General features: G+C 49.2%; 1 protein-coding gene across 1 annotated transcript; it reads left to right on the top strand.

Annotated features, from left to right (window-relative positions):
• The first annotated feature begins 247 nt into the window (after nt 1-247).
• Nucleotides 248-11,955, top strand: Tex35 (testis expressed 35). The gene is made up of 9 exons (XM_071619681.1): nt 248-309; nt 953-995; nt 1,104-1,112; nt 1,591-1,659; nt 6,110-6,166; nt 6,855-6,914; nt 10,739-10,803; nt 10,996-11,182; nt 11,756-11,955. Exons 1-9 carry the CDS (start codon nt 248-250, stop codon nt 11,867-11,869), a joined length of 666 nt encoding a protein of 221 aa, XP_071475782.1. The 3' UTR covers nt 11,870-11,955.
• Nucleotides 11,956-12,485: the final 530 nt, after the last annotated feature.

The following is a 12,485-nucleotide window of genomic DNA, read 5'->3' as shown; positions in this document are numbered from 1 at the left end:
GGGGCCTCCTGGATTTGGAAGCAGTCTGAGCCTCGTCTCAGTGACAGAGGCAGTGGGGCCCAAAGCTGTGGTGATGCTCCAGGCCAGCATGTGGGTCCTAGGCATTGTGACCTCAGCTGTTCCGCACACAAAGAGGTGGTCATCCTGCCCTCACCTTGGCTTGTAAGTTGCACGGGACGGTGGCCTGGTCCCGGGGGGCTACTGTGGGGAGGTTGGGAAGTTGAAGAACACCCTGGCTTCTTCCGTCATGTCAGCCAAGAGGGCAGAATTTGAGAAAACAGGCTTGGTAAAGGAAGAACACCCCTGGACTCCGGGGGGCTTCTTTGAGCTTCAGCTGAGAGGAGACAGGGCAGGACAGATACCAAGAAGGCTCTGACCACACCTCGGCTTCTCTGCCTCTGTTCTGGCTGTTCTGAGAGCCGCACAAAGCGGGCTCTCAGCCTGGAATGGGTGCAGGATTAATGCTTGGCCTCGGGACGGGAAGGAGAGGCTCTCTGACTCCTCCCTGCTCCCCAAGACTTCTGGCAGCCTCATGACCCCAGTGGCCTGCGTCAGGCCTGCATCCAACCGGCAGGCCGAAGGCTTCAGATGACCTTATTAGAGAAATAGAATTATGTTTTATTTCCAGATGAGGAAACGGAGGCTCAAGAGGGATTAAAAACTCACCCAAGTGGGTGCAGCTAGAGGAAAGGATAGCTGAGGGGGGGCCTGGTCTGCTGATCCCAAGACCAGACTCCTGGGAGGTTTCCTTAGAGCTGCCTCCACAAGCGTCCTTTGCCTCCCGAGTGGGGGGCAGCACTCACTGGCACCCGACAGGGTGGGGTTGAGCTGTGGATCCCGGGGTGTGTGAGCCTGGGCTCAAGCACAGCTGGACAGGGAGGGTTGGTGAAGGTCCTTTGGCTCCTCGTTCTCTTCCCCCAATCCTGACTAAATTCCATCTCCTCTCTCTGCAGGGCAAGAACTACAAGACAGTTTACCTGGAATTGAAGCCAGAGATGATCAAAGGAAGAAGCTTTATTGAGGCCATGCCAGCAGCCAGGCCTGAGATCCGTGGGGAGGTGACTTGGAGTCAGGGGTCATTTGCTGTTTGTGGTGGCCAAGACCCATCCCAGGTGCCGTGGGGATGCCATGGGAGAGACAAGCTCTTTGCTCTCATAGACCTTCACACTAGCCACCAATGAGACTCGTAAATAAACATGGGAAAATTCAGTAGTATTACCAGCTATTCAGAGAAGAAAGATAGAAAGGCGGGACTGGGTGCCTGCTTTAGATGGGGTGGTTGGGAAAGAACTTTCTTGGAACAAGAGCTGAAGGAGAAGATGCTGGTGAGGCAAAGATGGAGGAGCCTTCTAGGTAAAGGAAGAAGCATACACAGAGGCCCCCCAGGGAGAAGTAAGAGACAGAAATAGTGAGGCCCAAAGATGAGCTCAGAGGAGGAGGAGGAGGAGGAGGGAAACTTCTGCACAGGTGAGGCCACCAGCCTTCACCTCTGTCCTGTACCTAGGGAGAGACAGAAACTCAGGGTGATCTGCCTCTGCAGTCCTACCACATACCTAGTTTCCAACGCTCTGTTTCTGTTTCAATCAACAGATGTGTGATTACAAAGGAGTTAAACACCAAGGTCCATTCAACAAATCAGGAATAACACATGAACTGAAGGTCAGTGCATAAGCCCAGGTAACCAGGACAGGACCAGTGCCCTGGAGAGCTGGAAATCAGTCACCTTCTGGTGGCTGCACCTGTAGGCACCTACCACCCTGCAACTTGCTTCTCTCCGGTTTTTGTTGTTGTTAGTTTGGTCCTGGGGATTGAACCAGGGGCACTCTACCACTAAGCCACATCCCCAGCCCTTTTCTATTTCTATTTCTATTTTTTTATTTTGATACAGGGTCTCACCAAGTTGCTTAGGGTCTCACTAAGTTGCTGAGGTAGGTCCCCAACTTGTGATCCTCCTGCCTCGGCCTCCCAAATCACTGGGATTACAGGCGTGCACCATCATGCCTGGCTTCACTAATGTTTTCAATAACAAAAACAAAACCCACCTTTTTTTCTGGCCTAGGATCTAGTCCAGGACCACAGGCTGCCTGTCGAGCGGAGTATCAGATCCAGGAAAAAGATTCGGGATCCCTGCAGGTGGAATAAGGTGCAAGACGCAGTTGGGATAGTAGACATGCTTTATTCAGAGGTGGTGATAGTCTTTAGCCAGCCCCCAGCTCTTCAGCCCCAGCCAGTTCCATTTAGCCCCAGCTGCTCCATTAAGCCCCTGAGCCATTTTCATAAGCCTTTTTTTTTTTTTAAATATAAGTGGGCCAAAGAAGGCACACTACCAACAGGTTATTAAGTGGGCGCATGTTCATAAAAAAATTGTTTATGACCTTGAGCACCTACACTGAATCAGGGTGTTCATAACCTTGGCTACGTACTAAAAGCAACCCAGTGGAAGCCTTAGTGAGGGTGCCTGGCCAAAGCCATTTGGGGCCTGCCCTACAATCCACCCCTTTAGGACTTCTCACTGTACAATCTATGCATTTTTGTCTTCCACAATATCTCTTAGTCAAGAGTGTAGAACTCTGCATCCACAGGCCACAACAATACAAGCTGCAACAACATATGTTTTTTTTTTTTTTTTTTTAGCTGTAGTTGGAGACAATACCTTTATTTTATTTCTTTATTTTTTTTATGTGGTGCTGAGGATTGAACCCAGGACCTCACACATGCTAGGCAAGCGCTCTACCGCTGAGCCAGAGCCCCCGCCCTACAACATTATATAAGCAGAAAATAAGCCCCATCACCTAGGATTACTAAAAACTATTGCCAGTTTCATCCCATATTGAGGTGGCAATAGAAGTCCTTCCCAGTCGTGTCCAATTGTCCAGGAAGCAGTCTGGGTTCACCAGGGCTGTCCAGCAGCCTGAACTCACAGGCACTTCTGTGCACATCCAGAATGCAGAGGTGTTCGCTACGCTGGGGTAGCTGTGTGCCCAGTCCACGATGGTGTTGGCTAGAACTGTTAGGGGCACTAGTACAGGTAAATCACGTCCATCCAGAAGATTGTACGCCAGCATTGAGTCCCAGGAAAGCGCTGTGGCCGTCTGTGGCAGCGTCCCCGAGCAGTGATACCACACCCGCACAGCTTGGCCCTGAACTTGAGCAGGCTCTGGGTGCACCATCACTGGGGAACTCATAATTGGCTGAAGGGAAATAACAAAAGTGCCCTTTAAAATCTGTGTCCCATTTGCAGGACCTGGCCAAGTCACATGTAACCAGTGGGGGAGAGGGGAACATTTACTAGTTACCCAGAGTGTTACAAGGAGGTCACACTCCAAATCTTTTCCCCATGGGGCTGATAGGGCCACCCACAAAGGTGTGAGGCCTTTATTGTCTGGGGCCATGTGCAATCCACAGTGTGCCCCCTATTCAATTCATTCAGGGCAGGCAAAAGAATATTCCCTTGCTTCCCAAACCCAGATTTAAGTGCAACATCCTCTGTTGTCACCTGGACCTATACTGGGACTGCTGTGATGCAGCAAAGCCTCCACAGGAGGTGGTTCCCCTTGGCCAGGGAGGCTCAGTCAGAGCTCACGTAACTGCCCACAGACACTGTGTCCTCCCTTCTTAGAGGGCGGGTAACTGCAGTCCTAAGTCCCTGCTTAAGCAGGCCTCTCTCTCTCTCATGCCTGCAGCTGGTGGGTGGTGTGGGATGTTCGGCTCTCACTGAATCTGTCCCGGAGTTGCCCCCCGCTGCACACCCCAGCCTAGAAATGGGGGCCTTGATCACTCTCTATTACGATGGGCCAGCTGCCCAGGCCACGAACACGGTCAGGGCAGGAACCGTATGTAGCACGCCGACTCCCTTGACCACCAGGCCAGGCCACCCACTGGATCAACTGCTGATAAAACAAACAGGGCCCCTCTGACCTCAGTAGAGGGCCAATGCTGTCAAGGGGACGTGTCCACGCATTACCTGGCTATGCTATCCGTGGCTCCCGGTGTCGTGGGTGTGGACACTCCTGGCGCAAACCATACATGCGTGGCAGGCCTCTATGGGGACATTCCGGGCCAAAGGCAGGCCCGTTGTTCGACTGCGTCCCACAGAGCGTTCGCACCTGCATGCTGCAGGCGGGGATGCGACCAAGCCGCTAGGCTGGCAGGAGGGGCCTCTCGAAGCACTGCAGCCTAGCCAAAGGGTCTGCCTCGTCACCCCCTGGGCTAGTCAGGGGAGCAGGGCCGGTAGCATGCCCTGCAGCCGTTTGTTCTTGGTGGCCAAGCTCCTAGAGTTCCTGCCACACACACAACTGGCAGCGCGCACCACTGCGGGGATGCTTCACTTGCCTTCCATTCAGCTCAGCCCACCGGCTATTTTGTCTCGCACTGGTTTCAAACCAGACCCAGTCTGTCTCTGGCTCCTCAGTCACCACCGTCCACCCAGGCAGTTGTCCACAGCTGGGGTTATCAGTGTACAAACCCTGGACAGTACAGGTGCCTTACCTCCAAGGTCTGGGCTTGTTTCTGGTTCCCCTACGTAAGTAATAGGCCTTGGCACCTCCTGAAGCCTCCTGTCTCTGCTGCCTCTCTTTTGGTCTCTGCTGAGTCCTGGCACACTTGGGCACCGTCTAGCCCATCTGAGTCACAAGGTTATGCAGGACACGTAGCACAGAGGGGTCTTGCCCCTGTTGGCTCCCAGCACCCCTAAGTCTCATAGGCATGACACAAAGTGGCCTTAAACTATTCTCCTAAGTCCTCCAACTCCGCTTGATAGGCAGAACATGGCGGACTTGGTTACCCACGCTGGCCCTGCTGCCTTCACCTTCCGCATCACCCCTGGCTGGGCTGGCGGGTGCTAATCTCCCTACTCCTTGGACTCCATCAGCACATGGGGGAGGCCAAAGAGTACTTCCAAGGTGCAGAGATCTTCCTCCAGCGACGTGCTCGGCTTCGAAGGTCTTCTCCGTATCTAGCAACTCCCTTGTTGGCAGTGTCGCTCACAAAGTCACATCAGTCTCTGCTCTCAGATCTGTAAGGAACACCTATCACCTGGCCCTATTGGACCCTTGTGTGGCTCCTCAGGCCCCCTCTCGGTCCTGTCTGCACCGCTGCTGCCACCTTTCTTCTGGGCCATGGTCCAGTGCCTGGACTCTGCCTCTCTCATTCACAGTCTCCCCCACTGGGCTCCTGTTCACCTCAGGGCAACCACATGTCTTCTCTGTGCTCTCAGGGAAACCATTCACAGTATCCCAAATCTCCACAGGAGTCCATGCTAATAGGACCTTGGTGACCAAGAGCTACATGCTGCTTGGTAACCACAGGTCACCCCTGTTCACACCTCTAACCTGTGGAAGATCCTACCAACTATGTCAATTGTCAGGTGGAGGCTCAGACCCCGAAAACAGATTCAGGATCCCAGCAGGTGGAAGAAGTGCAAGACACAGTTGGGATAGTTGGTTTGCTGCATGCAGAGGCAGTGAGGCCTTTAGCCAGCCCCCAGCTTTCCAGCCCCAGCCCCCAGCCAGTTCCCTTTAACCCCAAGCCATTTCCCAGCCAGTTCCCTTTAACCCCAAGCCATTTCCATAGGCCTTTTTTAACATGCAGGCCAAAGAAGGCACAGTGCCGACAGGTCACATAAGTGGACACATGCTCACCAGCAAATGTTTATGACCTTGAAGACGTACACTGAATCAGGTGTCCATGACCTTGCTTATCTACCAAAACATAGCCCACCAGAAGCCTATGCAAGGGACCTCACCACAGCCATTTTGAGCCTGCCCACCTCTGATTGCCACGTCTCTTCATTTTCCTTTAATCTAGAATGGTCTTTCAGGACACTGACATTTTTGAGGATTACAGGTCATTTATTTCACTGAATCACCCTCAGTTTGGTTGGTCTGATGTTCCTGGACACAGGCTGACAACTTCCAACTTTCAGCACAGTGCCAGCGGGAGGCACGTGATGCCTGTGGGTCCCCAGACCCCTTGTGGGGACAACACTTTTTCTCCTCCCTACAGAAGTATCTCCTTGTTCCTCTTTCAACAACGCTCCTTCCTCCTGCACCCAGTTTCTCATCTAGGCAGGACATTTCTTTACTCTCTCTCCCCCATTTTATTTTCTCAGAGTGAACTCAGGGAGGTGAGAGAAGAGCTCAAGGAAAAAATGGAAGAGATAAAACAGGTAACGGGGTAAATCTTTACATCATATGGAGGGAAAGCCTAGCTTCAAGGAAAACGTGATTCCTAACTTGGAATAGTGAAGGGAATCGGAAGTGCAGGAGAAGGCAATCACCAACTCCACCCTAATCCCTCTTAGTGCTAAGTGTTGGGCAGCTTAGGATACTCATTTTTAATTTGTCTGATGCCTGGACCCAATTTTCTAGTGGCTGAGGACTCCCTAAGGTGTTACAGTTGGGATGATGGAACCTCAGGGATAAAGCTGAGTGGAAGGGCCTGACTTGGAATTTGGGGGCAGCCAGAGACCAGCTGCATCTCCTTATTCACCTTACCTGAGCCAGCTGCATGGGAAGAAGAGTTTCTATAACAAGAGTTTCTATAATACAACCACCAATAGCCTACTTAGGGAATAATCAAGAAAGGAAGGACTGAAATTGTGACCTGAACTCCACATGGAAGACTGGCATTGGCCAGACCTAAGCCACACTGTGGCTGACAGTGGGGACGACTTGATGGCATGTACACCCTAGACCCTTCATAGATTCCTTGGGAAGAATGTGGCTTTAATAGGACATTGTTAGTCCATTCCCAAGGTGCAGCTGCTGCCTTTTGCTTAAAAATACCCCAAAGACACAACTGACTTCCACAATATTCTCTGTGCTTGGTCAAATCATGCTTTTCTTCCTCATTAGATAAAAGATGTAATGGACAAAGATTTTGATAAACTTCATGAATTCGTGGAAATCATGAAGGTAAGATTTACTGAGTGCCTTCCATGGGCCAGTACCACACTGCAAACTATGGCCTGACCCTGCCCTCCAGGCACTTACACACTGGTAGGCCGCCCATACTCTATGGTAAGAAAGAATTACAAGCTAAATTGCTGGCTGTGAGTTAATTATCAATTTACAGGTGTGAATAATGAGGTTGGGCTGGAACAACGAGAGAAATCCTTATGGAGAGAGTGAACCTTGTTGAGTCTTGAAGACCATGTCGGAAACTTAATGCAAATCTAGTTGAAAGCCCTGATAAGATTTAAAAAAAAAAAAAAAAAAAAGAACTTCTGGGAGGGTAATCTAGATTCTAGAACATGGTTCACAAACCATGCTTCGGAATCACCCAGAACACTAACAAAGGGCAATCCAAGGCCCGTGTTCAGATGGAGCATAGGCTGTTGTGTTTTGGCCAAGTTCCCCAGGAGAAAGCTTGAGAACCACTGATGTAGAAGTATAAATAGGCAAAAGCAAATAGCTCCAGTTGTTTCCAGAGTTCTAAGGGGGCACTAGCCTTACTAGATAATTAAAATTCAAGATAAAACAACAGTTATCAAATCAGGTGGTGTAGCCCAAGGATAACCCGACAAATGAAGAAACTGGGATAGTAACACTGTCAGTAGCCTCTCTGCCAGGGATGGACTAAGAAACCTTTCTGAGCATTTTTTTTTTTTTAAATCCATGTGCTGAAGCTCCAGCCTACACACACTGAATAAAATCTCCAGAATTAAACAGAGGGGTCTCAGACTCCATAAGTGATTCTGATACTTGCTCTTGGCTGAGAACCAGGTTCCAAACTCTTCAGCAGCAGGGTCAACCCTGGCTGCAGGTTAGAATCAGCTGGCAGTGATTTGGTCTTCTCCCCACTTTACACCCAGGTGGACCCCATAACAATTAACCTTTGGGATGAGGTATAAGCTCCAAGAGGCTTTTTAAATTTGCAGGTGATTTCAATGTTCACTCAAGGCTGAGAACTATGGTTCTATTAAATTTAAAATATGATAAAGGTGATTTTAAATTGTCAGTGAGAAAAGGATTGGGTGACAATATTTATAGGTGTTTTGACTGTATAAGAAGAAAAATCAATTAAGTACTGTAAAGTGAAATAGTCTATAAAGTGAGTTTAATAATAAAAGCCAATAAGAGGAAGCTGTAAGTAATATTTACCTAGATGGCTTAATATAAATACAATGGAAGAAATCACAAAGTCTTGACATATTTAAACATAAAAGTTTTCCTTAAGAGAATTATGACAGAAAAGTACCAGACAAAAAAATTAAAAAGAAACAACAGTTTGGGGAAATAGTTTTCCACAAATATAAGTACAGACAAAAGAATTTTTATCTATAACATAAAGAACTCACACAAATCAATAAGAGCCAAATAGGAAAATGGGCAAGAGCATGGGCAGACAACCCACAGAAAATGTGGATAATCAAGCAGCAGCAGGTCTATCGAAAAGCTTTACCCCTTAGACAGTAAAGGCATGCGAGCAAAATAATTGACAATTACATTCAAATGAACATTTTTTTTAATGCATGACAAGGAGAGAATAAGAAAGAAATGTTCTTACACTGCAAATTTGTATAAACTGGAATGTTTATAACAGAGTAGGCATCAAAATAATAAATAAATGAAAACTTTTCAATTTAATTCTGCTTCTCAGATTTAACTTGTGAGAATAATCAGAAACGGTGGCATAAATCTATATAATAAATGTTCATTGCAGGATCATTTATAACAACAAAACTTTGGGAACAAGCACAATTTTCAACAATTGAGGAAAAGCCAAATAAATTATGGTATATCCATGAAATAAAAATTAGGAACTATTAAGGACAATGTTTAGAAAGAATTCTTATAATGAGAACAACAAAGCAAGATAAAAGTAAGGTAGTATACAGGTTGCTTCCAATTAGGGGAAACAATTAAGTAAATATACAAAACAAGGGTTAGAACTGGGTGCAGCAGACACACCTGTAATCCCAGGGACTCTGGAGGCTGAGGCAGGAGGATCTCAAGTTTGAGGGCAGCCTTGGCAATTTAGCAAGACCCTCTCTCAAAATTTTAAAAAGGGACTGGGAATGTAGCTCGGTGGTAGAGCACTCCTGGGTTCAACCCTCACTACCCCCCCCCCCAAAAAAAAGGGCTGGAAATAAATATACTCAAAGGACTAATAGCAGTTATTTTGGGGATGAGAAGATTGATTTTTAATATGACTTTGTACCACCCACACTTTCTCAAAGGTGGTGCATTATTTCTATATTAAAATACAAACACCATAGTTTTGTTGGTGAGTGGAGCTGGGGCTGGAAAGGCACAGAGGAGGCTATTTCAGGCAGAAGTCAGCTTGAACACAGCAGGAAGCAGGCAGGACGTTTTGGTTTGTGGTCAGTGGGGAGCTCAGCCTTGAAGAGGGATCATTTGGGGGAAATGTGAGAAATAGAACTGCATGGCACAAAGGAGCTGGACAGTGCCAGCTTTGCAAATCAGCAGACGAGCTGGGCCTTGGTTCTGTAGGTAGTGAGAGGCCTCCAGGGATCCCTGATCACAGAACATGCTGGGAGCAGCTGCTGGCAAGGTGGCTTGGGCAGGGTGGGAGCAGGTGCAACTGTCTGACAGCAAGGGCACAGGTGGGGAGCTGCCTCTGCCGCAAGGTGAAGAGAGGTGACTACCTTTAATTTTAGGAAGAGATTGAAAAGGGTAAATCTGAAAGATGCATTAAAAGAAATAATGGCCCACAGTGACAGACTCAAAATAAAGAATGAAGTCTCACGAGGCAAGTGTCCATGGTGACACTGAAGTTTGAATCTGGATACGGGAGTGTTAACAATGACAAGGATAATTAAGAAGTAGAGCTAATTTCAAAGGGAAAAGGAGATCCGGTTGGAATATGATGACTTCAAAGCGACAAGTTCCTAAGTATATGGGAAGTTTTGACTTTGACATTTTGAACCTGTGGGGTATTCTTGTCTTCAAGGAGAGTTTCACACTATAGATTCTAACATTTGTTTCAAAATTTATACTACTACTTAAAAACGCTTTTCAAGAGGCGTTTTCTGAAATCGTTTCCCCCCAACAGTATAATTCCTTGACCAATTTTTCTACGTCAAATTAAACTGTTTCCAAATCTTTTTTTTTTTTTTCTTTTTACTAAAATTACTTTCGTTGGAGTCAGTTATTTTCATTTATATTTTATGATGGTCAATTCAAATCTGTTTTTGTCCACAACAAATATCATCAATTATAGTTTCCGCTGCCTTATAATTTCTTTCATGTCCACTATTTCTGTCCAATTTTCCCAGGTCGAGTTTTGCAGATCTAAACTCTACTAAGAAATTTGTTTTATTCTTTCATTTCTTGATGACCAATAAGTGTGCCACACCATTTCAGCTACCATCAGTTTTATTTTCGGTTAGACATTTCTGCCAGGATTGGGTAAAAACACAGGCAAGGGTCAAAACACTGGAGTCAAGTGTCTTTGGTGTCACAGGATTTGTTCTCTTGCTTCCATCATTTTATAGGCATCAAACCAAATCAACTGTGGGTTTTATACCCTGAACAGGTCAATCAGTTACCTGGAGACTTAGGTCAGCCCCTAAGGCTCTGCCTGGGGCCTGGGTCTCATCGTGGAGTGGTGGGGGCGGCGGGTGTGGGTGTGGTCGTGGACACCCCACACAACCCTTGGCCAGATCTAGTGAGGATTCTTGAGGACGCCCAGCGGTTTGCAGAGAGGAGGGTGGAAGGACTGGACCTCAAAGGTCTTCAGAAGGAAGATTCTAGTCTTGAATTCTCTCTTGAAGGAAATGCAGAAGGATATGGACGAGAAGATGGAGGTTTTAATAAATATACAGAAGAACAACAAGCTGTAAGTGTAGCCCACCCCCGTCTCCCCCCCTCCCCCAAGCTCTCCTCCCCCGGCTGCGCTGGGGGTGCCGAGGACCGGGACTCCTCCCGGGGTTGTCGTGGCTCCTGCTCGGAGTCAGGGCCTCCCAGGCCACCTGTGTGCTGGTAGAAAGTGTCTCCCCAACTCTCCGCCCCTCCCTGACCCCCACCCCAGTCCCCTGCGAAGAGGATGGACGGAGCACGAGGAACTGACGGGCAAGAGCGAAGCGGACCCTGGGCTCAGGCTCAAGAAGATGGACGCAGCTGGCGCCGCGGCTTTGTCTCTCCACAAGAACACGGTGGTGTCACCCAAACCCAAACAGGAGCTGCCGGACTCCCTTCCTCAGTGTAGGAGCTGCTGCGTAAGTGGAGCCTGCCCGCTGCTCTGGCCCCCGGGGCCGCCGCCGCCCCGCCCCGTCTGGAGGCCACCGGACCTGCCTGGCCTTGGAGGCCCGAGGCGCTTCCCGAGCCAGGACCCTGTAGGGCTTGACCCCCGACGTCCCTGCTCCACCGCATCATTCTGTCCTCTCCTATAGCAAGGCCCGATGAGGTGCCCAGCAGGCGGGCCATCTTGGAGCAGGGAAAAATGACCTTTCTTGTGCCGTTTCTGTCCTCCGCAGGAGAAATGTTTGTTGTGTGCCCTAAAGACCAACTACAATCAGGGGTAGGTAGACCCGAACAGGAGGCCTTCTCTCAGCGGGTTATCCCCGAGGGAGCTGCTCCAGCTGCCTGGCATCGACCCCGCCCCACGGTCGTGCAGGGAGTAGGGACGTGAGCCGCCCCGCGCGGCCACTCAGTTGTAGAGGACGTGGCACCAGGAAGGAGGACGTGGGTGGCCACGCCTAAGGCTGCTGCCCAGAGGCTCCGTGGTGGGAGGGCGCCCCCCAGCGGCCCGCCTGACCCCGCCTCAGGGTCCCGCCTTTCTTTCCAACCAGCGGGAAACTTCCATGCCAGGCCTGGGAACCCTTTTCATCCTTGGCATCTGGAGCTGCTTTCTAATTTATCTTTACCTCCGCTGTGATGAGATGGAGTACGTGCCTCCCACCTAGCCAGCAGCCCCGGACCATCCTCGAGCTGTGCAGCCAGGGCTTGTTGCCCCCTTAAACCAGCACCGGTGCCCAGGCCTCCACTAGGAGATTAAAAAAAAATCTTCGTTTAAAGCCCAAACAGGCGTCACCGTCTTGAATATGAGCGTGCAGAGCGTCGCGTTTGTGTTTGGTTGTTCCAGACCAGCCCGTTTCAGACTCCAAGTCCATGAAGTCCGTCGTTAGCCCAGGGTTTTCTCCCTCCATTCCCCCACTGCCTCCCTTCGTTCCACCTGGTTCTACAAAGGTCCCAGGTAAAGCACCGGGAAGTCCCTAAGATATCATGAGCTGGTCTGTTGTGAGCCCAGGAGAGACCCCCAGTGCCCTGAAACAGTGCCTACATCCCTTGGCTCAGGGCCTCCTCCCAGCCTTAAAGCCAGCAATAACGGGATGGTCTTTCTCATGCTGCCCCACGCTGACACCTCTATCTCCTGCTTTCACTTTAAAGGACCTTTGATGACATTGAATCCCTCTGGATAATCCAGCATGTTCTCCTTATTTTAAGGTTAGCTGATTCGCAACCTAAAGACCTCTTTGCCATATAACATAACATTTACAGGTTCAGGGAATTAAAACACAG

This window comes from Marmota flaviventris, chromosome 12, assembly GCF_047511675.1.
Source record: "Marmota flaviventris isolate mMarFla1 chromosome 12, mMarFla1.hap1, whole genome shotgun sequence".
Lineage (NCBI taxonomy): Eukaryota > Metazoa > Chordata > Mammalia > Rodentia > Sciuridae > Marmota > Marmota flaviventris.
Note: the sequence above shows the minus strand (reverse complement) of the source record. Positions and strands in the feature narration are given on the sequence as shown.